Source organism: Gigantopelta aegis, unplaced genomic scaffold (assembly GCF_016097555.1).
Source record: "Gigantopelta aegis isolate Gae_Host unplaced genomic scaffold, Gae_host_genome ctg3546_pilon_pilon, whole genome shotgun sequence".
Lineage (NCBI taxonomy): Eukaryota > Metazoa > Mollusca > Gastropoda > Neomphalida > Peltospiridae > Gigantopelta > Gigantopelta aegis.
This window is the reverse complement of record NW_024533397.1, coordinates 20741-47082: the sequence shown is the minus strand read 5'-3', so window position 1 is coordinate 47082 and position 26342 is coordinate 20741. Positions and strand designations below refer to the sequence as shown.

The following is a 26342-nucleotide window of genomic DNA, read 5'->3' as shown; positions in this document are numbered from 1 at the left end:
ACACATCAACTCTAGACTGACTGACAATTGGTTATTTAAATTCTAAACAGATATTTAATGAACTTGTTTATAAAATAACTTTACATTATCATACATATTTTAACAAACATATTGTTAACAGTACTGGTACGATAGATCTTAATAACAGTTCATTATATATCCACCATAATGTATATAGGTTCACTTCATTTAAATATGTATTTGAAATGTTAGTTAGTGTCAATATATTTCATAAATTATAAACGGTTTTATAGTAGATTGTCTGAAACAATGTGGTCAATTGATCATATTAATATGTTAGCTAGTACTAAATATGTAATTTTGTTCTCAAAATATAAGAAATAGTTTTTCTTCACTAAATTAACCTGTTATACAGTATAAAAGGAAAAAAATGGTAGTACTTTATTAAAGTGTTATAATAAAAACCTAAAAAGTTAATCTGACTTTTAATCTAGTGAATTTTTTTAAAACTTCCCCATTCACAAAAACCCACTATGTAGTACTATTACATATGAAAGTAGTTATTAAATAGTAAACCAGTATATTATATAACATGTATTAAATGGACATTACAATTTTATTATCAACTATTAAAATATGAATTCTTCTATGAATTGTTGTTCTTATCAAATACTTAGTTATTTACTGAGATTATTTATAGCTGAAGGGAGGGTATAATAACTATATCTACAATAGGTCTCTTTAATCATTGTTTTCATTATTACTAATCTAACCTAATATTAGATCTATATATGTTACAGTACATCTATATATGTTACAGTAAGATTGTCTAAATAGGGATTTTGTGAAATCCCCTGAAACTTTCAGGGAGTTTGTGAAATCACTATTTCACTTAGGGACTTCATAAATTCACTAAATTTCTAGTGATTTCATGAAATCACTGAAATGAGGCTCTTGTTATTTCACAAAATCACTGAATGTGATATATTGGTGGGAAATTCAGCATTGTTTAAGTGTTGGTAAGGAAGTTTATTCATAAATATACGATTAGTTTTAATATCTGTACACAATTCTTTATTGCAGATTTCATGGACAATCACCACAATGAGACATCTTTGATGAAACAGTAATTCAGCTGGAATTAATACCATAGCTTTGATGACTACTCTGAGGATTTATCATAGTTCAGAGCAGTTAAACACTTCCTTAATGTGTTTGTAATTGCAATTAGCTTAGCCTTCACTATATAAGAGGCAGCACCTACACAATGCTCATCCACTTTATTCCTGCATTTGAAGCAAAATGGCGCAGCATAATTTTGAGACAAAATTTGAAGAGGCTTTGTTCAAGAAATATTCTCAATGTGCAAAATATCTCATTCCTAAAGAGGTGTACTACAAGACCACTGATGATCTGAAAACAGCAGCTGAAGCTTCCACTACCAAGTCAAGAGAAGAGGAAACTCCCAAGCTACAGGTGTTGTTTGTCAAGCCTATTCTTTCCAGCGAATTCAACTCTCATGGTCATGTTGACATGCAGTCATCCCCACAGGGACAATTCAAGTGGATCATGGTTTACCAGTGTCACCTCACAAAGTTTGTTATCCTGAGGCCCCTGTCTTCCAAGAGAGCTGCTGAAGTCGCCTTTCAACTGTTGGATATATTCCTCCTCTTTGGTGCACCAGCCATTCTTCAGAGTGACATGGCTCAGAATTCACAGCCCAAGTCATCACAGAGCTCAAAGAGTTGTGGCCACAGCTCATCATGGTTTTATGGCAAGCCCAGACATCCCCAAAGCCAGGGTTCTGTTGAAAGAGCAACAGTGACATCAAAGACATTCTGGTGGCTTGGATGAGTGACAACAACACCCAGGACTGGACAGTGGGACTCAAATTTGTTCAGCAACAGAAGAACTGCGCTCATCATGCTGGCATCAACAGAATCCCTTACAAAACATGTTTGGAGAGGACCCTAAAGTTGGATTGACATCTTCTATAGCCTCACACCTGAAATTTCTGGAAAGGCTTCAATCTGAAGATGACCTTTTGGCACGTTATCAGGCAACCACCCCTCTGACACCACTGCTGTTCACAACAATGAACTACCTCCAGCCACCCGAACAACTGCCACCTTCCCCTCCTGCCGTCTCCCAGCCTTTTACAAGCTCCCAGGCTCCGTCGTGCAGCCATCATCACAATCCTTCTCCATTGAATTCTACCACCCCTTGACAAGCGACTTGAAGACATCGCCAATCACAAAAAAGAGCATCTCTTGAATGATTCTGATGTCCTCAGCGACTCTTGAATGATTCTGATGTCAAACAGAGAATCTACAATCACACTCCGTCAAGCTCTCAAGTCTACAGCTTCTGGCGGACAAGGTTCTTCCAGTGTGACTGCAGCAAAGGCAAGAAACAGTGTCAGACAAACAGACTAATCATAGCATTTTCAGATTGTTATTTTACCATTGTAATCATTCATGAATAAAGTTTCCTTACAACACTTAAACAATGCTGAATTTCTACCAATATATCACATTCCTGATTTTGTGAAATAACAAGAGCCTCATTTCAGTGATTTCATGACATCACTAGAATTTTAGTGAATTTATGAAGTCCCTAAGTGAAATAGTTGATTTTTCACAAACTCCCTAAAAGTTTTCAGGGATTTCACAAATCCCTATTTAGACAATCTTACTGTAACATATATATGTTATATATTAACATCTATATATATATTCTATCTTATATATATATCTTCATAGTATAAGTCTATTTATATTACATATTATTTATATGTAGGATTGTATTAAGGAATAGGTTATATATTTTCATTGTCTGCCATTACTGTTATGTATCTGTTTCCATGGTAACTGATATGCAATCATTAATTTTATTGTGTCAAAAATTGTACTGAAAACATCAAAAACTTATCAAATACAAAAGAAATATGAACTATAATTAGACAGAACTCTAGTTTGTACAATCAAAAGTACTGACTGTTATTTTCACGTATATCTCATAGTAATTAAACAGGGACATCCTCGTCATTCGTATTTTGATCCCCACAAACCCTTATCTCAATACAGTCAGTAGTGGTAGAGTTTAGGACCTTGTGGAACCATGGAGACCAGGAGTTTTTACAACAAGTTTGTTCAAGAGGAGTACATTCTTTACCATTCCGAGAGGATCAGCTGTATAAAGTTTAGTTTCCCAGCTTTTGCTTGGGTTACCAGATTCACAGAAGTAGTCATTACCAATAAAAGACTGGACAGCTTGTGTAGTACCATTAGTACAGGGACAATTAACTGTTTTGACTTTGGAAATTTTTCAGAAATCCCCAGCCATAAATGTCCAGATATGTTGACGAGAAAAAACCATGTGTGAGACTGATACCATCAACATAGTGACTGTTGATATCATTATGTGATATAAGTCTATTTCCACGAGTTTGATCTATAGCATCTGGTGAAGCATATTGATAACCCCCCTACCTACCACACACTTGAGAGTAGTTACCCATAAGAAGAAACTTAACTGACTGACAACCACCACTGCTTGAACTCTGTCTTCCCAAAGCTCTAACATTTCCTGACTGGTGCAGTCTAAACCCAAGAGGACAGTTGTTAAAAAGTCAGACATATCCAGATATGCTATTCTTGTCCATCCTCCTCCAGAACTACATATCTCCTCCATATTACAATAGACATAGGATGGTTGTGACTCTGTCTTATGACCAATATGGTAGTATCCAGAGGTACTGTTTGGCCATTTAGTCTTGATCTCTTTACATGAAGTAGGTAGAGGAACTGGTACTGACTTGGTAGTACATGTGTCAAGTAAGGTATCAATTTTCTTTTGTGTTTGTCATTGAGTTGAGATGAGGTGACATTGAGTTTAGCTAGTATATCTACTAGTATATCATTGTTTTTTATCATTACAAGAAGTAGAGAAACGACCAGTAACATTAGAACATTGTTTAGTAGCAGTAACTGGATCAAGAGCATTGGCACAACCTTGAAGAGACTGAATAAGAGATGTCATTGTAGAGTGACAGTTATTAGGAGTAGATGATGATCCAGTCTTATTGTAGTAGCTGGTATTATCTGGAGAAAGGAGAGAGAGAGAAGAACACTAGTAAATAGTGTAACTGTATACATTGTGTTCTCCTGTGAATGTAATAGAGTGAGGTACAGCAGAGAACAGCTTTTATAGAATGACCGTAGGGTTTGTCCCTTATGTGAAGTGGTTTCCTCTTAGACATGTTGTCTATTTTCAGACAGAAAGTGAAAACAATTATATTGGGTGTGTGGAGAAAGCGCGGGTACCAACAGAAATAAATTTAGACAACATCAGGAAATTGTTATAATAACTACATAAGTATGTCTGTTCTTAGTTTTAGGAATGTACTATTTTTGTGTGTGTAGAGGAAAGCTGGTTATGATTAGGAAATGGTTTATAATAATTGAGTAATGCCAATCAGTAACACTATAAGACAAACATATTTTAAGAGTGCTATCCCAATGAATACACTCAAACACCCACCATCTTTATAATGTACTATCATTGTATGGTCAACAACTCTGACTAATAACTATTATCAGATAGTTGATATACTCTTAAATAATAAGATTATTTGGACTGGTAGCTAATTAACTTTAACAATATGTTTTTAAAAGTATTTTCCATTGATCAATAGATCTCAACAATAGTTAATTAATTTTATTTCATTGGAATGCGTATTTGAAATTTAGTGCTAGTTAATTTAATGAGATTTAGACTTTGTTCATAATGTCATTGACATGTATACATAAAATTATAATTGTGAAAATTGTCCCTAAGGCTCTTCTTGATGCTATAAATAAAAATCATGTAATAGTAAAAAGACTGGAGAGTTGTTTGCTAAGCAATGTTTTCTCAATGCTAAAGCTTTTGTAGTCAAGCCCAACATCTAATGCTCACAATAAATTACAAAATTAAATACATTGGTTGCATATGCATTAGCATCAATGCTAGGGGTTAATTTTATTTTATTTGTCGTATGTGATTGTCACACACAACAATACAATAAAAATAAACATAGTAAACATACCTGTATGTATATAAATATGTTTAGCTGTCATGTGACCCAAAAAATAGTAGGACTGCCTGGCCTGCTTCATGTGCTAAGAAAAAAATTATGCTGGATTGTGGATATAATATATCATATACCCAATGTTATCTATGGTTGAATGGGAGGATGTAATAACCTATATGTACTATCACTGTATAGTCAGACCATTTGTAAACTAGTTACTAGATATCAAATGATTTAACTTCCTAATAAGGGTAGGCATGTTACCTTATTATAAGTTCATTCGTATAGTACAAAACAGCTGAGCTAGAAAACAGCTATTTTATACATACACTTGACTAGTAAGCATGTACAAGCCTGTATAGCACTTGTCACCCACACTAACCTTGACCTCATATTGGTCAGGCCATAGCCTGACTTACTCTGGCTCTGCTATATATAAAGGGTGACATTTATATTTAGACAATCATCTAACAAATCATTAGAGGATATTACTGAGTACTGAGTCTTTGAACAACATGGTGTTAAAAATACATACAATATTGCTTTATCTTTTACTGATCTGGACTGTTAATGGTCTCAACACCAGTGTTCTCCTCAAACTGCTGTCTATCTCCATGGAGTACACTACTGACTATGACTAAGATGAATGAGCTGACACGTGGCTTTAACCTCCCTCTCTCACTCACTCTCATCAATGGCATCTCTCCTTCAACTTGAGTTTAGCAAGACAGAGTCTTAGTCAATGGAGACACCTCTAGTGACTGTACTAGACAAGTAATACCACAGAATTAAAGCTATACTTCAAGATATTGTTTGGTTTATGAATTATTCAAGTCTACAGTTAAATACACTTACAAAGACTATTAAAGGACATGGTATACAATTAATAGTTTAAATGAAACAGTTAATAGTTTGAAGAACTCTCTGTGGAAATGTTGGCGTCCAAAATCTTGTCTTGATATTAAAACAGCTTGGCCCTGATAGTACCTCTGGTATTTACAGCATTTATGACGAGAGTAATAATGGGTCTTCTCATAATGTCTATTGTCATATGAGAGTTTTTGTGTAGTTCTGAAGGAGGATGACAAGAATAGCTTACCTCAATATGTCTGACTCTACAGAGAATTGTCCTCCAGGGTTTAAAACTGTACCAGCCAGGAGGTGTTAGAGCTTGTGGAAGACAAAATTCAAGCAGTGGGAGTTGTCAGTCAGTTAAGTTTCCTTCTTATAGTATCAGTTACTCTCAGATGTGGGTAGGGTAGTGGGGTATCAGTATGGATCACCTGATGCCAATTCATAGTTCTGGCAATCGTGGAACAGGACCATGATGATATCAACAGGTATTATGTTGATGGGGTCAGTCTCACACATGGCTTTCCTGTCAACATATCTGGACATTTATGCTGGAAATTCTGAAAAACAAATTCACATTACGATTGTCCATGTACTAACGGTAGTACACAAACTGTCCCGTTCTTTTATTGGTATTGATTACTTCTGTGAATCTGGTAATCCAGATACTTATTGGCAAGGTAAACTCTATACTGCTGATCCTCTCTGGGATAAGAAGGGATGCTCAACAATTGAACAATCATGTTGTCAAGTCACTGTCTCCCATGTTCCACAAGACCATTCAGTCTCCTACTACAGACTATATTGAGTTGAGAGTTTGTGGAGATTAAGGCACAGACACAATGAGGATGTCCCTGTTAATTACTATGAAATATACATTAAATGAACAGACCATGCATTATTATTGTTGTTTAATTACTTGTTATGTTAATAAAAAATAATGAATGTAGTCTGGTCATATATAGTATAGATCAGATATATATCATATCTGGATCATATATCTGTGTATATAGATCAGTTTCTACTGTGGACTTTATATGGTGTCCATTGGACTCAATATCTAGTGTATAATTTAAAAACACATATTTATTTTGTATAGTCTCCGCCCCTTCATTATTTTGTTAGGCTCACCCCTTTGACCCTCTTCAAGTTTTATATGTGGATGATTACTTCCCCTTGAGGTCGTCTACATGAGAGACAAAAGATTAGATATCACAGAGATACTCAAAGTAAGTGAGACAAACCGTTTCCTTCTCATCCATTTGTCCATTATTTTTCCCTGTGTATCCATTATAGGATAAAAACTATGTAGTTGAAGGTGACACGACATTTGATAAATCAATCCTTTTTTACTATGTCTCATCAGACTATAAAAACAATTCGAATTAATTAATTATATTGCTTGTTATTAATAGGATTTCCAGACTTATATTGTATTCTGATCCGTTCTGGACAGTCTTGATAAGGGAATCTTAAAACAGCTTTTGATGTGTAAGACACTAAGTCGATAATAACTCATAACAACTAGCTATTACATCTCTTATGAATATATTAATAATGCCCATGGTAGAGAAACTTGTTGCCCAGTCTTTGAAAATTATAATATCAACATAATAGTCTGGTAATATACATCTAGTACATAACATAACATTAGTGATAGTAACATTGAATGCATTAATATAGGTAATAATATGTATACAAGTTACTCAGTATATATCATTTAATCAAGTATACTCAGTATGTATATGTATACAACGTAGACTATCATCATATATATATGTATATAGTATACTCATTATATATATATTATATATACAAGTATACTCAGTATATATATGTTACAAGTATCACTCATATATATATGTATATAATAGATACTCAGTACATATATGTATACAAGTATACTCAACATATAAATATGTATACAAGTATACTCAGTATTGTGTGTGTGTGTTGTGTGTGTGTAGAGAGAGGAGAGAGAGAGATACATCTATCTACTATATATATCTATATATAGATATAGATATAAATCTTTACCATACTGTTCACCTGTACAATTTCTTATTTTTTGTTCAGCTTAAAAGACAAAGCTGAAGCCAGAGAGAAGGAGGAGAGCTAAAGCAGAGGAGAAGAAGGTACTACTACTATCATTCAATATCTTGTATTCCTTTACTTACCACCTGAGCAAATGAAAACGGAATGACTTTAAACTGATGTTAAAAGAGATCCAAACCTTCTCTTCAGTTCACCGACACCTGGGAATCAAGAAGTAAAGTACATAACATTATTTCTGATCCTGTAATTGTACATGTATAGGTAAGGAGTCCGTTTGGAAGACACCTGCATGAACAGATCCCTGAGGAATCAGAACAGAGTAAGAATTTTTAAAGAATTTTTAAAAGCTATTAGGTATTAAGAATTATTAGTTATATAAATTTGATATGCTATGATGTGAGTAATTAGCCTCAGTCTTCAGAATCTTTATATAGCCTGTCCCATTCTCAGAATCTGAAGGTAAGATACTAGTTAAGACATAGTAAATGAAAACATGATGATTCGTGAGAATGAAAGTCCACAACAAAAAAAACCAAGTGAGATTAACTAGATAGCTAGTTAATAAAGATTTTAATGACTGATCATTTCCATACAGGGGCTATTCCTCTGAGAGGTGAAGAGAGAAATCCCGGATGACTAACTCAATTACTATAATTTAATTGACTGTTCTCTCTTATTGCATAATTTCTATTACTTTTTTTCATGAGCTTTCCAATACCAAATCTTTTCATCATAAATCACTACTCATACAATATTGTATATATCAATGTTTAGTAGATAGATTTTATTAATGAGAATGATCTGGAACACGTTTCCTGATAGGAGAAGAGAGAGAGAGAGAGGTGACAAAACTATGAATGTTTAACTTAACCTAGAGCAGCTTTAATAATATTATCAACTCTCAATATCATTTCTGCAGCTTCCTGATGCTGACAAAAGGACTTGACGTTTTCACAAGATAGACTCTACAATACCGAGTATATTCTTTCTCCTACTGTCCCCCTTGCCATGTCTAAAGAGAAAATACAAACAGCCAGACATGATACTAAACCTTACCTAGACCCTGTTACTTTTGCCGTTCATCATGAAGAGCTTTCAATTGTGAAATAAGTTCAGAACTATCATAGCCAGCATTATCAGTCTTTTATGGGTAATGATTACTTCTGTGAATCTGGTAATCCAATACTATTGGCATGTTATACTGCATGATCCTCTCTGGGAAAAGAAGGATGTTCAAGATTGACACATCATGTTGTCAAGTCACTTTCTCCCATGGTTCTACAAGATCCTTCAGTCTCCTACTACGACTATATTGATGTTGATAGTGTGTGGAGATGAAGGCACAAGCAATAAGGATGTTCCTGTCAATTACTATGAGATTTATGTTGAAATAAAATGTCATTATGACTGTGATTGAAATAATTAGTGACGTACTTTCATGTTATTATATTGTGTCCCTTAAAATCTAAAAAATAATGTGATTTGTTTTATTTGCTACAAATTTAGCATTTAAACTACTAATTTCTAATACATTTTTATTACCAAACTAATTGCTTTACTTAGACTAAATAAACCTCCTACCCCATCTGTATGCTACTTAAAAAATAATTTTTAATGCCAAGCTCTACGACCCAGTTTCCTTGAAGTCCCTATAACTCCATTTTCTTGAAGTAGTGATGTAAAATTATAATCACCTTTTTGGACTTCATATCTACTATTTGCTGTTCAAGTATTAACAATTATACGGCCTAATTCAACTGAATTATCAATGTTAGCCATTCAGTATTTATCAGAATAAGAAACTTAAGAAGTCCAATATTTAGTTTCTTCTCTCATTGCATTATGTTAATAATCATAGTAACCTATTTATGACTGACTATATTTTTTGTTAACGTATCTTTTAGCTGAAATGTTTTCCTACATTGTTGTCCTTATCTGTTTTTGTTCACTGGAGTCCCTCATTATCTCTCGATTCTGATCTAATACAAGTTAACATCAGTATGCAACTACTGATGTTATGAGATATGAAACAAAACATAATGACAAAACAGTGCCTATGTTTGCATGGTATCAGCTCCACCCCGTGGCCTCCTCATCAACATATCTGGACATTTATAGGAGCTCTGTGGATGTAACGATTAGAGGCGACTTTTAAAATTGTTTAGCCCCAGTCATGTTCACATCTAAGCCTAAATGTAGTCACACTTCTCTGAGCTAAATAAGAAATTTTCTTCCAAATGTTTTTTCCTGAAGTTATTGGACCTATTGTAACTCCTTGTAATACTTAATAACCTATTACTGAGGTTATTTATGGTTGAATGGGAGGATGTAATTACCTTATATTACTATCATTGTATAGTCAGGACCATTTGTAAACTAGCTACTAGATATCAGATGATTAATTTCCTTATAAGGGTACCCCCTCTTTGGCCACATATCACGTACCTTATATAAGGTCATATGTATAGTACAAAACAACTGGACTAGAATAACAGCTTTTTTATACTACATACACTTGACTAGTAAGCATGTACCACAAACCTGTATAGCACTTGTCAACCACACTAACATTGACCCCAATATGGTCAGAACCATAGCCTGACTGCCTGACCACTTGCTCTGGCTCTGTTATATAAAAGGTGACATTTTATATTAGACAATCATCTAACAAATCATTAGAGGATATTACTGAGGTATCTAAATCTTTGAACAACATGAGGTTTAAATAATACATACAATATTGGCTTTATCTTTTACTGATCTGGACTGTTAATGGATTGGATTTCAATACCAGTGTTCTTCCATCAAACTCATCTCTCATCTCATGGAGTACACTAGCTGACTATATGACTAAGATGAATGAGCCTGACACATGGGTTTTACCTCTCTCTCTCACTCCTCTTCATCAACTGGCACTCTCCTTCAAACTTGATTTAGCAAGACAGAATCTTAGTCAAATGTGGAGACACCTCTAGTGACTGTACTATGCACAAGTAATACAACAGAATTAAAGGCTATACTTCAATATATTGTTTGGTTTATGAATTATTCAAGTCTACAGTTAAAACACTTACAAAGACTATTAAAGGACTGGTATACAAATTAATAGTTTTGAAATAAAACAGTTAATAGTTTGAAGAAACTCTCTGTGGAAATGTTGGCGTTCAAAATCTTGTCTTGATATTAAAAAAACTTGGCCTGATAGTACCTCTGGTATTTACAACATTTATGATGAGAGTGATAACTGGGTCTTCTCATAATGTCTATTGTCAGTCTGGAGGAATTGTGTAATTCTGAAGGAGGATGGACAAGAATAGCCCTACCTCAATTGTCTAAAGATCCTACAGAGAAATGTCCTCCTGGGTTTAGACAGCACCAGTCAGACGGTGTTAGAGCTTGTGGAAGACAAAATTCAAGCAGTGGGAGTTGTCAGTCCAGTTAAATTCCCTTCTTATGGCATCAGTTACTCTCAGTAGTAGGGTAGAGTAGTGGGCATATCAATATGCAACTACTGATGCTATAGATACAGTTTATGGACACAGGACATAATGATATATCAATAGTCATTATGTTGATGGTGTCAGTCTCACACATGGTTCTCCTCGTCAACATATCTGGACATTTATGGCTGGACTTTTTGAAAACGTCTCAAACCCATATGTTATTGTCCCTGTACTACTGGTACTACCAAACTGTCCAGTCTTTTATGGTGATGACTACTTCTGTGAATCTGGTTGCCCAGGTACTATAGTATATCCTAAACTCTATACTGCTGATCTCCTCTTTGGACAGAGAAAGAAGATGCTCACCAAAAGGAACAAAATCATGTTGTGAAAAAGTCAATCTGTTTGTCTCCATGGTTCCACAAGACCATCAATGTCCTACTACTGACTATATTGAGTTAGAATATGTTCAGCATGAAGGCACAGAAATGAGGATGTCCCTGTTAATTACTATGAATATACATTAAATGAACAGACCACCATTATTATTACTGTTTATTACTTGTTATGTTAATAAAAGTTGATTAAAGCTAATATGAATATGTCCTGGTCATATATAGTATAGATCAGATATATCTATATCTGATCTATATATCTGTTGTATATAGATCAGTTCTACTGGAGACTTTATATGTCATCTGCATCATGGACCCGCAAATATCTAATGTATAATTTAAACGCATATTTATTTGTTATAGTCTCCCGCCCCTTCATTATTTTATTTAGGCTCCACCCCTTTGGATCTCTTCAAGTTTTATGTGGATGATTATGAGGTTGTCTAACATTAAGAAAAAAAGATATTAAAGAATACTCAAGTAAGTGAGACAACCATTTCCTTCTCACGTACTGCTCATTATTTTTCCCGTGCATCCATTATAGGAGATAAAACTATGTAGTTGAATGAATACAACATTTGAGGTAATCAATGATGTCCATATTATAAACTAATTATTAATTATATTTCTGTGTTTATTAATAGGATTTCCATACATTATTGTGTAATTCTGATCCTCGTTCTGACAGTCTTGATAAAGGGAATCTTAAAACAGCTTTTGATGGTGACCTAAGTCTACACAAGTCTATAATAACTCATAACATTCATAGCTACTATAAACTTTTATGGATTATTAATATATTCAACCTGTATGCCCAACTGGCATGAAACTTTTTGCCCAGTCTTTGAAATTATAAATACTCAACATGTAGTCTCAGTTAATATACATCAGTACAAACATACAATAACATTAGGGATAGTACATTGAAATGAATTTATCCCCTATATCTATGTATAATATATAGTAATAAGTATACTCAGTATATATATGCAAGTCTATAAGTATACTAGGCATATAACTATATATGTATACAAGTATGCTCAGTATATATATATGTAGACTAATATAGTATGTATACCGTATAATATATGTATATAAGTACTCAGGTATATCCATATGTATACAATCTCATTATTTATGTATACCAATATATATATATAGGTATACAAGTATGCTCGGTATTACATATATAATGTATATAAGTATCAAGTCTCCAATATATATATAACTGTATACAATGTATATATATGTATGCTCAGTATATATTGTATACAAGTAATGTATATAAGTATACTCAATATATATATATATGCTCGTAATTTGTATACAAGTATACTCATATATATATATGTATACAATATATGCTCAATATATATATATGTATAATACAAGTATACTCTAATATATATATATGTATATCAGCTATATCAGTCGCAGTATATATGTATACAAGTATACTATATAGTATACCATTATGCTCAGATATATATATATGTATACAAGATATGCTCAATAGTATAATGCTCAGTATATATATGTATATAAGTATACCAATATATATATATATTTATACAAGATACTCATATATATATATGTATACAAGTATGCAATCAGTATATTATATGTATATAAGTACTATACTCAGTATATATATATGTATACAAGTATGCTCAGTATATATATATGTATACATATATACTCAATGTGTGTATATGTGTGTATATATACATGTTTACTGTATACAATTCTTTATTTTTGTTCAGTTAAATGTGTGTAGAGACAAAGCTGTAAGTCTTTATTTTGAGAGACAGTGAAGGAGAAAGCTAAAGCAGAGGAGAAGAAGGTACTACTATCATCAATATCAAAAGTGGACATTTAACTGATGTTAAAAGGATCCAAACCTTCTCTTCAGTTCACAGACACATGGAAAGTAAGACATAACATTATTCTGATCCTGTAATTGTACATGTAGATAATGAGTCGTTTTGAAGGAGCACCTGCCATTTGAACAGATCCTGAGGACTCATAAGAGAGTAGAATTTTTTAAAGCATTTTAAAAGCTATTAAGGTATTACGAATTATTATAGTTATATAATTTGATATGCTACTGATGTGATAATTAGCCTGCTACTTCTGGTGATGGAGAGAAAGAAGAAACAGATGGAGCTATTGAAGAGAAAATTAAAGAAAAAAAGAGAAGGCCAAGACCGAAAGGAAAGAAAGAGAAATCAAGTCATCGTTCACACAAGAAGACCAAGAACACAAACGTCAAGATCAAAATCAGTACAATACTCCACACACTATCACATCATGTTTTGATGGTCTTTTTGTAGGTCTCATTCTGAGGAGGGAAGAATGACCACGCACTCATAGTCGACGTCATCACTCTCTATCTCCTGATCAATCTCGATCTCCATCACCTGATGATAGTGACAGAGAAGCAAGAAAAGAAAACACAAGATAGTAAAAGAAACAACAAAAATACATTATATTATTCTGTTCTTCTAGAAAATCCAAAATATACGTCATCACACAGTAAGATTATCAGTACAAAATACATTGTAATTTAGACTCAAATGCATTTATTAGAGTTGTCATTTACATTGTATTATTGGTTTATATAGCCTTAGTCCTCATACTTTGACATATTAACATTGTATATTGTATTATTGTTTATATAGCCTCAGTCCTCATACTTTGACATATTACATTGTATATTGTATTATGTTTATATAGCCTCAGTTCTCATACTTTGACACATTACATTGTATATTGTTATTATTGTTTTATATTAGCTCAGTCCTACATACTTGACATATTACATGTATATTGTATTATTGTTTATAGCCTCATCCTCATACGTATTCAAGACTAGTAAACGAAAAAACCATGATGATCGTGAGAATGAAAGTCCACAACCAAAGAAAACCAAAGTGAGATATTAACTAGATTAGCTAGTTAATAAACTATTTTAATAACTGATCATTCCCCTCGTTTCTAATTATACAGGGCTACTCCTCTGATAGTGAAAGGAGAATTCTAGGATGACTAACCTCAATTTACCATACAATTAATTATTAACTGTTCTCTCTTGTTGCATAATTTTGACTGTTACTTTTTTCATGAGCTTCCAAATACCAAATCTTTTCAATCATAAATCACTACTCATACAATATTGTATAATACAATGTTTAGTAGATAGATTATTATGAGAATGATCTGGAACACGTTTCCTGATAGAGAGAGAGAGAGAGAGGTGACAAAACTACGAATGTTTAACTTACCTAGTAGCAGCTTTAATAATATCATCAACTCTCATATCATTTCTGCAGCTTCTGATGCTGACAAAGGACTTGACGTTTCACAGATTACGACTCTACAATACCGAGTATATTCATTTCTCCTACTGTCCCCATTGCCATGTCTAAGAGAGAACTAACAAGACAGCCAGACATGATACTAACCTAACTAGACCCATATTACTTTTGCCTTCAGCATGAAGAGCTTTCAATATTGAAATAAGTTTCCGAACTATCATAGCCAGCAGTTATCAGCATAGTAGGTAACTAATAAGATATAATAATACACACCACAATCAATTATATCTCCACCTTTCCACCCCCTCTCACTTGTCTTAATGCTTTAGCAAAACTTTCCATTGCCATGGACTCTTTACCAGGAGTAGTAGCTGCCAGTTTTTGTACAGCATCAGCCATCAACAACTCTGAACAACCTGTACAAATTAACACTATATTCTGATCTACTATAGTCAGATTACTTCACCTCCACCATAACTATTTTAGTCTCCTTAACCGTACGGACGAGTACACAGAGAGCAACATCTGCAATGAACGTTCTGCTTCATCTAAGATCTGTTGAGTAGCACCTCGGACAACATAGTACAAGCTGCTCCAGAGCCACACCTAGAGATCTAATAAGCTAAAACGAAGAAAATGATTTTGAACAACAAGAGCGTCTTTATTACCTTGTCTTCTCCATCATAACTTCTTCAATAAGTTTGACATTCACCTAATTTTACTTTCTCAGGATTACCAAATGTAGAGCTATCTCACCACCTTTAGATGACATTAGAGTAACTATAATACACTATTAGTAAGTAGCATTACCTAGTACTAATGCAGTCTCTCAATCCCTTCAAAGTCAGCATGTTCAATAGCCATTACTCCAGCATCAGCAAATAATTGTTCAGATAGTTATAATTAATTGTCTATTATTATTATGTTAATTAACCAAGAAATGTATTACATGTAACTGGTTATTTCTACCTGTTAATAAAAGACCACTTGATTGATGTTTCAAGATCATGTTAACTTTGTCTTTCATCTTTTCCTAAAAATGTTTTGATATCATAATGATCTACATACCAACCATCTGGACTATATACACGTGTGGAGTGTGTGCATAGTAACATTTGAATATATATCCCCATTATCAGAACATAGTAATATTAGCAATATGTGCCATTTAACAGAATTATAGTAATACTACCATATACCCCCTTATCAGAACATAAATACTAGGATATACCCCATTATCAGAACCATAGTATACTACCATATACCCCATTATCAGAATATAGTCAACCTACCATATACCCCCATTATCAGAACATAGTCAATACTAGGATATACCCCATTATCCAGAACATAGTATCCTAGCATATACCCCATTATCGAATAATAGTAATACACATATACCCCCATTATCAAGAACTGTAATACTAGCATGAGAATACCCCCATTATCAGAATATAGTAATACTACCATATACCCCCATATCAGAATATAGTAATACTAGCATATACCCTCATTATCAGAATATAGTAATACTAGCATATACCCTCATTATCAGAATATAGTACATACTAGCATATACCCTCATTACAGAATATAGTAATACTAGCATATACCCCCCTTATCGAAATATAGTAATACTACCATATATACCCTCATTGGCAAAGTGTACATTATTGATGGAGTGGTTATTTATGTAAGATAAGCAAATACAAACTTCAAATTATTATTACCTTCCTCAGCTATTTCTAGTTCAGCTATCTTTCTGAGGTTGAATCACTCCCACTCACTTTCAGATCCAAATAACCACCTGATAAAAAAATAAGTATAATCCATCTGTAAATCCAGTCATCCAAATCTATCCATCCATTCCATCTCCTCTATCTAGCATCCATCATTCATCCATCTTAACCTTTATCTCGATCCAGTATCCTTGCACTATGTTATCCAATTAGGCAATAAGAATACAGCCATTCTCATTTTCTTGGTTGATTGCAGTGTACTTACGAGCATCCAATTTTCTTTTCCCAAAGAAAACCTACAAAGAAGGATACAGTAACTTTCCCCAAAAACACAGCTACAACATGTACTATGTAACCAAACCAACTCAACATCCCTTCCAAGTAAATTCCCTAATTTTACTACAGTACCTATTACTACAAAGTTATTATTACTACAAGCTAATTTTCCAAGAAGAGTACATGCCAACATTAACAAAAAATTAACAAATATTTTTACAAATGAACCCATTAGACAAATATGTCAATTTATACTACACTAGATAACAATGTTAACCTTCGTCTAGATAAGAGTCAGCTAATCGACCACCTAGGTTCTATGATTACTTTATAGCCTCAAATTACCAGATCCCTACACAACAACATGGGATATCTAATGAGCAGGGTCCTTCCCTGTTATTACCTGGCATCCTCAGAACGGCATCCCAGCTAACTTAGCAAAGTGTCCACGATGGAGAACAAGGATCTTGGAACTGAAGTGTACGTGCAATATTAAGGAGATCTCACGGAACTTTGTTTCATCAGCTTAATGAGGGAAAGAGATAACTCCCTGTCATTAACTGGCACTATTGTACTATTAACATACATTGGTAAACAAAGGCATGTTACTATAGAGAGGTAGCACATGTTATAATGAATGAGGCTTATATATAATCTCTCTTTCCTCTGCATATCCTGTTATCTTTGGCAGCATCTGTCTAGTGCTTGACGAGCACAGTTCCACAGGCTTTTCTCCCACCCACTAATAATTGTTTGCGGATGAATCTTGGCAGCATCAAATCTCTGCCTCCTACACAATACAATATTATACATATTATTGTACTAATGTACAATAACATTATATTATACTAACATATGTTTTTAATATTCCTACCTTGAGGAGTTCACAGCTAATATAGTGACACTAGTGTCCACTCTCCACCTCATCATCTTGTACCAAGGATATGTACTATGATCAATTTAACCCTTTATTGACTACACTATTAATACTGACATACCCACAAGTACTTTAGCACTGGATTATCCCACACCAATTGATTTGAGTATAGTAAGCTCCATCATAGTGACTTGAACAACCTTCATTGTGTGGGCCAATAGACACTAGTATTTTTGTCCTGAAAAAGAAGGCTCCAATACAATACTAACTACGATGATATTGATGTGCTAGAAAATGACAATATTCCACTAAAAGATACAATATCTATAGACATAACGTACCACTTCCCTTAGGGACCCAGTGTACCTTAATAAGATCTCCAATAGCAATAGCACCGACAAAGGAGTACTGAGAAGTAGTACATATATTTATCTTATAGTACTGTTTCAATATTTACATACATTCTGGGGCTGTGCTCTCCTTTCTCTTCCTGTGCCTCTCTCTTAAGAATCTGAATAGGTTGTAAGTTGCTGCTAGAAAGAAGGAATATCAAATACAAGAAGAGAGGTACCTACCATTTCGGTTTTAACTCCACGGTGGGTACTTTTAGGAAACGTTTTGTACATTTTTTGTAATTTCACTTTAAAGGCCGGTGCTCATTTGGGAGATGCTTTTTGCAAACAAGGAAGATGTCTTATCGTTGGGTGAAAGAAGTACGCCGTGAGTTTCCGCATTGTTTCCAAACCCTTTCTTGCTGCAACTTATCCTCAGGAGAGCCATTATGAGCCTATCATCAATAGTTTTCGCTACTTATCCTCCAGGGGATCTAAGATACTAGACCGTTCTGGAAATCGTATTAATTCAAATTTGGCTATTAATCCTTCCTGCTATACATAGTGGTGTACCAGGATATAATGTGGAAGAACGGCTGGGTTTTTCTTTATGAAGGAAGTGATCTTGCTGTACCAAGAAGCACTTTAAGTTACAGAGTACTCTCACACCTTTGTTACGTGAAGGCGACATTAATACTGACGAAGACTGGCTTAAGGAGGTCATACTACCCAACCACTTGCTTTGACGAGAAATCCATGATCATACATTTAGTTATTACATTGAGGCTCATCCTGATGCTCACCCAGAATGGTACACAATTATTAATTTATTAGAACCAAACCAGAGAAGATACTGGGAAACCAAGTGATCATTCCTCCTCTCCTGGAGACTGTCACTCCTCCTCCAAAGGCTGCAAGATGTCAGATCTCGCCTGAGATAATTGAAGAATATTGTGTCATTTTTTAGTAGTTTATTGACCAAATTGTAGACATTTTGTTAGTTTCACATAGTGACAATGATGCCTCTTGTGACAAGAAAATTAGTCAGAAAATATGGGAAGCATTTTCAAGCATAAATTAAATCGAAGTTTCTGCTTGCTTCTTCTGTGTTTCGTGAAAATTTATATTGTCACTATTTCATGCCTTTAGTTCCAGTGAGAATATTAATAAAAGGCCACTAATGACTGCTGTTGAGAAGAATTTTATGAGTGTGCCATAAGCCTTCTTCTCTAGCTGGTAGCAATCATAATTACAGCAAAGAGAAGACACTTCTTACTCCACTGCATGTTGCTGTTGCAATGACAAGCCAGTTATGTCAGTTATTGCTTTTTTTGCGCCTTAATGCTGATCCTACTTTATTCTAATGCTGATGGCAAAAACTCCACTAGCTATAGGTTAGCTGTGGAGTCGAAAGAAAAAAAATGCTCGTAGCATTTTCACTTTTTTAGATGTAGTCAAAAACGCATCAGCAAAAACAAGAGATTATTTTGCTTCACATTCTACTCCACCTACTCACAGAACAGTTTCCTGTACTTTTCTTATTAGTTTAGATGGTGGTGGAATCGGGCCTTTAATATCTGCCCAAGCATTCATTGCCCATACAAGATAGAATGGAACAATTGAAATGCTAACATGTAACAACTAATTGTCCTTATTTTGATTACATTTCTGGCACTAGTTTTCTGGAGGGATTGCTGGCTTGGTTTTTATCATATACAAATCATGATGTTTACACTGGCCGATATCTTGTTTAATAAATCATAGCGATGTCTTTAATAAAACAAATCAAACGAGGAAAGCTAATGGATAGCTATCTCAAAGTCTTTTTTGGAGAAGAGAAAAGTCATGGCTGACCTTGATCCCTCTCAGCAATGATAGTTACTGGTACTTTAGCTAATGCTGATCCTAATAGGCTCCATCTCATGCAGCTATGGTGGTCCCAGAGATGGAGAATTGGTTCCAATGAGGCGAAAAGTTTTGGGAAGCTGGTCGTATCACATCATCAGCTCTTATTACTTTCCATGTTTTCAGGATAAGTTTTCTTAGATGGTGTCTTATGGAAAAATCCTACATTAGATGCGATTACAGAAATTTATTGAACAGAGTAAGACTTCGGTTAAATTTGGTTGTGTGTTCTCTCCTTGGGAACTGGTTACACTGTATTCCACCACAACATGTCAACTGTTTGACACATTTTTTCCCTTATTTTCGTTCAACTGCCGTCACAAGGATCCCTAATGCATTCAAAGTGTCTCCATTAGCAGTTTTGACCACTTTATAGCTCAAGTCACACAGTCTGTTGGTCAGAAGTCCAGAGAGGCCAAAGGCTGGTTGTAATAACGTGGGTGGCCATATTTTTCGTCTCTCTCCACCCCTATTTGAAGGTATCGATCCTACATCTGCCAGACAGCAGAAGCTGTTATTGACATGCTTTACAACACCCAATGCATCTCCTGTATATTCCTGATCAAATTGATATAATATTGCTAAGCTATATTATCAAAATAAATGGTTTAGACCAATACGGAAAGTTGGTACTAATTCACTAGACTATAATGTGTGCATTCTTTAATTTCTTATTACATTTTTATGGTTTTAACGTTTATATAAGTCGGTTGTAGCTAACGTTTAGTTCGAACAATTATTGTATTAATTGCATTTAGCATTATTATTATTGTTAGCAGAAAAGGGGACGAGAGAACTGGTTTTCCATGGCATGTCAGCAGCACAAGACAGATACTTTAAGGTAAGCTATTTACCAATACTAAAAATTGCTAGAGTATACTGTGATAGACGCTAAATTTACTACGTTGTTATTCTATTATGATAATTTCGCATGGTTGTTGTCAAAGTGGGTTTAACAAATGTTTATAATTTTAAAAATTTCCTTTTATTTCATTCATAGGCTGGGATAAAGAAATTTTTAAGCAATGAAGGTGAAAAATTGTCCATTTTGTAGTTTAGACAATAGAGTCTGTGTCCACCTTTGTGATACGTCTAGCCATTGAAACAAAGTCTACCCTTTGAAAGGTTTCCAAGGACCTATCAGTAGCTTTGTTATTATTTCTCCAATGTCAATATAAGCGGAAATTTCTGGAATCATATCCGATCAAAGTTTGGCCCTAATCCTCCAGAAATTCCGATAGTCGTGTACCAGGATGACATAGTTAAGGACGCGTTGGGTTTGTTCTTTATGAAGGAGATGAGTCTGACTAAGACTAAAGAGGCATTCATTGAACTTGAATCTTCTCTCATGCCTCTTCTTGGTGAAAGGGACCTTAACATTACGGAAGACCTACTCAAAGAAGTGATACTCCGCCAACCTCTTGACACAAAATGTATGATAATGCCATTTAGTTGATGTCAAGATCTATCCTGATGCTCATCCAGACTGGTCACAATCATTCCAGTTGCTGCAAAAAAGGAACCCAGTGTCTCCATCTACAGAAAAATCTGGTGCCAAGGGCTTTTTCCCTCGACATTACAAATTAAAGTCTAAGAAAGCAATCAGCTGCTGTTTTAAGCAAAAGAAGTCAGGAGGGTCATTGGAAACTAATTGGATGAACATGATGGTGGTGATATAAAATGTCGTACATCTGTCCCCAAAGCTTGAGGATTTCAATTATGCTAGAAGAAAAAGGAAGAGTGCTGTAGAAGACTTTGCTTCTCTTTTGGTTCCAGTTGGAGCTGTCCCAGAAGGTCTCAAAGAGAATGATGAATGATATGTCCATGAGAAGGTTTGGCTCAAATACAGAAGACGAACTCGTCTTGTCAAAAAAAGAACGTCTGTCAGTAGGAAATTCGTGAGAGCAAAGGAGAAATCTTTGATTCTTGTGATCAAAAGGAAGACACATTAATGACAGCAATAGAGAAAGGTTTATATCAAAAGTGCTTTCAATTTTTTACTGGCAGGAAACAATCCAAACTATCAAGACAACCACTCAGGCAATACAGCTCTTCATATTGCTGTCCAAATTCAAAATCTGTGCTAGTTAAATGCTACTTGCTTTCAATGCGAACCAACCCATCATTAACAAGGAAGGAGAAACACCATTAGATCTTGCTCGCTTTCAAATGCTGGGGGGGGGGGGGGGGGGGGGGGGGGGGGGGGGGGGGGGGGGGGGGGGGGGGGGGGGGGGGGGGGGGGGGGGGGGGGGGGGGGGGGGGGGTGTTGAATGAAATGTTGAAGTCCTAGAAAAGTGTGCAAAGCTTCAAGCAAAGACAAGGGATTATTGCCACTCATTCTAGTCTTCCCATACGTGGGGAATCACGCAATAGTCAGTTCTTACTTAGTTTGGATGGAGGTGGATATCGGGCCTTCAATACAACTCAAGCCATCATTTGCATTGAAGATCGACTTAAGCAATGGGATCCTAAACGGCGGGGACCATTTTATGTCACATTTTGGCATTATGTTGCTGGTACTAGTGCTGGATCTATTGCAGGATCTGTATTGATGTACACAGAATGTTGATAATGGCTGCGATACTCGTGCTATAAAATCATAAATGATGTCTCTGATAAAATTCATAACTGATGTCTTTAAAAAAAAAAAAAAAACAAAAATTGAATAAAAAGATAAAAAAAAAAAAAAAAAAAAAAAAAAAAAAAAAATGGAAACAATAAAAAAACAAAAAAAAAAAAAAAAAAAAAAAAAATCAGTACCTTAAGACGTGTTGAGGAGAAGAAAAACAATGGCTGAGGTCTCAAGGGTCCCCACGATGATAATAACTGCAACTTTAGCCGATCGCATCCAATAAACTTCATCTCATGACTAGCTATGGTGAAATCAAGAGATGGACAATTGGGTCCAAGGCATGCGTAAAGTTTGGAAAGCATGTCGCATCAGTTTCTACAGCTCCCATCTTCTCCCGCATTCGACGACAAAGTTCTTAGATGGTGTGTCTCATGGCAAACAACCCACTCTACGTCATGCAATGGTGGAGATTATGGATCAAAACAAGAAGGATGGAAACCCATGTAAAACTTAGCTGTCTAATTGTTCTTTGGGAAAGGCATTCCCAAACGTGAAGATCTCGTGCGATAATATTGAAGTGTTCCTTCAGTGTTTTCTATGAAAGCTATACCAAGTATTACTAGTTCTCTAAAGGTCTAGGAAGTTTATTTCCACACTTAGTGACTCAAGTCACACAGTCAGATGGACAAGAGGTGTATCGTGTAGGATACTTTGTCGCACCACCGTCTTGGTTCCTCTTATTTGCGTGTGTCTCCACCACTTTCTGGAATATCGATCCTCTTAGTACTGAACAGAGAAGCTATTGTTAACATGATCTATAACACCAAATGTACTTTTTAGATATACCAGATCAATATAATGCTTCATTGCTAAATGTTTACTGTCTCAAATAATACACTTTTTGTTATATTTGTGGCCAATTGTCCTTGTAATTGAATATCATATTTTTCATAAGTAATAGACAAAAATGTTGTAAATTCTAATGTTGTGCAAGATATGCATGTTACTATAAAATAAGAAATTGTGGCAACTCATTTTCTTAGAAGTAATTCGTCAGTGATACTAGTACCGGGCGCTGCATTTGGGAGTACTCTCCAGAAATTCATTATAGTGATAGTTTATTACAACAAATTAATTAGAAAGAAAACAATACCTATAAAAATAATATGTTTAATTGTTCTGGTATAGTTGTGTAGTGGAATGCTTTTTTCATTTGCCATTAAGGACCCATCTAGAGTTGTCAAATAAAACACATTGCACAATAATACCAACAGTCTTACCTGTTATCAAGGGACATTTTGCCTAACTCTTACATTTGTGAATCTAAACTGGCAGACATAGAATGTTCCTGATATTTAGAGACCAAGCTTTTTAGTTTTCTGTCTCTGTGATTGAGGATCCCTTAATTGAGAAGCTGAACAATTGTCCTGAATATGTACCCAGTAAGTCAAAGTGTTTTGCTGTGTGTCTATGCCATACCTTTTTAATTTAGCTTTAGAAATCCTTAGTGTAGCTAAGTTCGTCAGCAGCAGGCAGGTCTGATGTGTGACAAAGTCGTCTTCTCTTTCTGAGACAGATCTAAAAAATTAAATGCTTATAGTGCAGTGAGTGCTTGTGATGTTGACCTATTACCTGTGGTTATGTGAAATTGGCCCTGAAACTAAACCTAATGAAATCTCTGTAGGCATGCATCTGGTGACTGACAGAATTCTGTTGCAATCTTATTGTTTTTTTTTTTTTTTTTTCCTTCTCCTTTTCAAGAACACATCTCCTCTGCAATGAAGATAATAATCTGTTCAAATTTTTACTAACATTTACTTTTTTGAGCTTTAGCTATTTCAATACTATGAGACAAAGTTGATTCACTTTCTCATGACTTTCTATCTTTTCGCTAATGGAACTAATGAACCAAATTTTCTAATTTCACTTCTGACTGCTTTAGATGCTTGTATTGTATCAGTTACATTAGTAAATAGCTGTGCTGGAACTTCAACAACTCACGTTTTTCTTTGGTGGTGAGGATAACTTGTCAGTGTAAGGGGTGTCGATTGTTTAGTGGACAATGAGACTGGATACGACTTGGCCTCATATATCTGTATATAAATAAGATAAGTTAAGGATTTGATGTAGCTTTAAAACCTTAAACTTTGTGCATCCAGATGTAAAGATTTTGATGGAGAAGATAGTTTGTTTTTTCAGTAGTTTTTCTAACACTGTCTAATGAATGCAGTTGGTCAATAGTCTGAGATGGCCTTCCAGCTCTCTCTTGCAACTGAGAGAGTACGAGCCTTCCGCCCCGAAACAGCTTCACTATTACATCGCTTAATGAAAAAATAAAATTATTACAAAAAAAAATGACCGTACTTCATTGCCCTTTTTCTTTTCCTGATGAGTACTTAGCGTTGTTGATTTGTAGATAAAGTTTTCCGAGTGTCTTGGATGCTATTTTCTAATGTCCTTCTCATTCCTTTGTTCATTTGTTTTTATTTCTTCTTCTTCTACTTTCAAAAAGATACTCATTCAATTTTGCTACTTGGTATTAATGGCTCCCTGCATATGCTAAAGAAGTTGAGTTGGTTTGATGACGTAGCTTTTCAGCTACTATGCTAGCTTTACCAGTGGAGATGATTCTTAGTTGAAATGGAAGTTTGATGTCAGAGCTCAGTCTGCTGCAATTGTCCAGTTTCTGCATTCACTGATGTTGTTTGTACACCAATACGAGAGTGACTTTCTTTAAACTACTTTTAGTTTTGCATCCCACTAGAGGTAGTAAATGTCAAAGGTCTATATTGTGGGTGGTTCAGCAGGTTTTTGGCTTTTTCCACTCCATATTAGTAATAGTCACAGATGGTTTGACTATAATTGAGAGGACTGTTTGATTTCTTGCTTTCCTGTGCTACTTTGTGTTGTTTTTGATGCAGCAGATGTTTTATTTGGCCATGGAGTTTTTAGGAGAATGATGAGGTGCTATTGTCCTTCAAGTTCAACATAAACAGGATAGTAAATTTAACCGATTTGTAGAACATCTTCTGCAAAGAATTAATATTGCATATGATTTAAACAAAGCCACAAAATTGTGCTAATATAAAATATTAACACTATAGCTTTAATTTCTGCCTACTTCATCAGCCTCACTTTCGAAAAATTGTTCCGATATTCATTACCTGTGTTATTTCTTCGTGTTACCATGTCGACCCCACAACCACGTGATATACTCGTGGAGCCATTGAGTATAAAGTTTTCCAAATCATCCTTCTTTACTAAAATGCTGAGACATTGCAAGCAGTAGAAGTCTCTCTCGAAGAAATCTACTGTTTTTATGTTGTGCCAACGAGAGAGATTTGTCCACTTCACAAATGGCAGGATTCTCCTATAAATAATGTAACAATCATTGGGTCTGGACTCATGGGAGCTGGAATAGCTCAGTAAATAATTACTTACTATTTTTTACAAAAAAATGGTCCTAGCAAACTTACCTAATACTGGCCTGGAACATTATTTCAATTTTATTTTTGGTTTGTATAATTAGAATGATTCACTTTCA

General features: G+C 34.8%; 1 protein-coding gene across 1 annotated transcript; it reads left to right on the top strand.

Annotated features, from left to right (window-relative positions):
- The first annotated feature begins 1263 nt into the window (after nucleotides 1-1263).
- Nucleotides 1264-1815, top strand: LOC121392227 (KRAB-A domain-containing protein 2-like). The gene has a single exon (XM_041523548.1). It carries the CDS (start codon nucleotides 1264-1266, stop codon nucleotides 1813-1815), a length of 552 nt encoding a protein of 183 aa, XP_041379482.1.
- Nucleotides 1816-26342: the final 24527 nt, after the last annotated feature.

Excerpts from the sequence above, each read along its gene's own strand:
- LOC121392227 (XM_041523548.1), top strand. The coding sequence starts at position 1,264 with ATGGCGCAGCATAATTTTGAGACAAAATTTGAAGAGGCTTTGTTCAAG.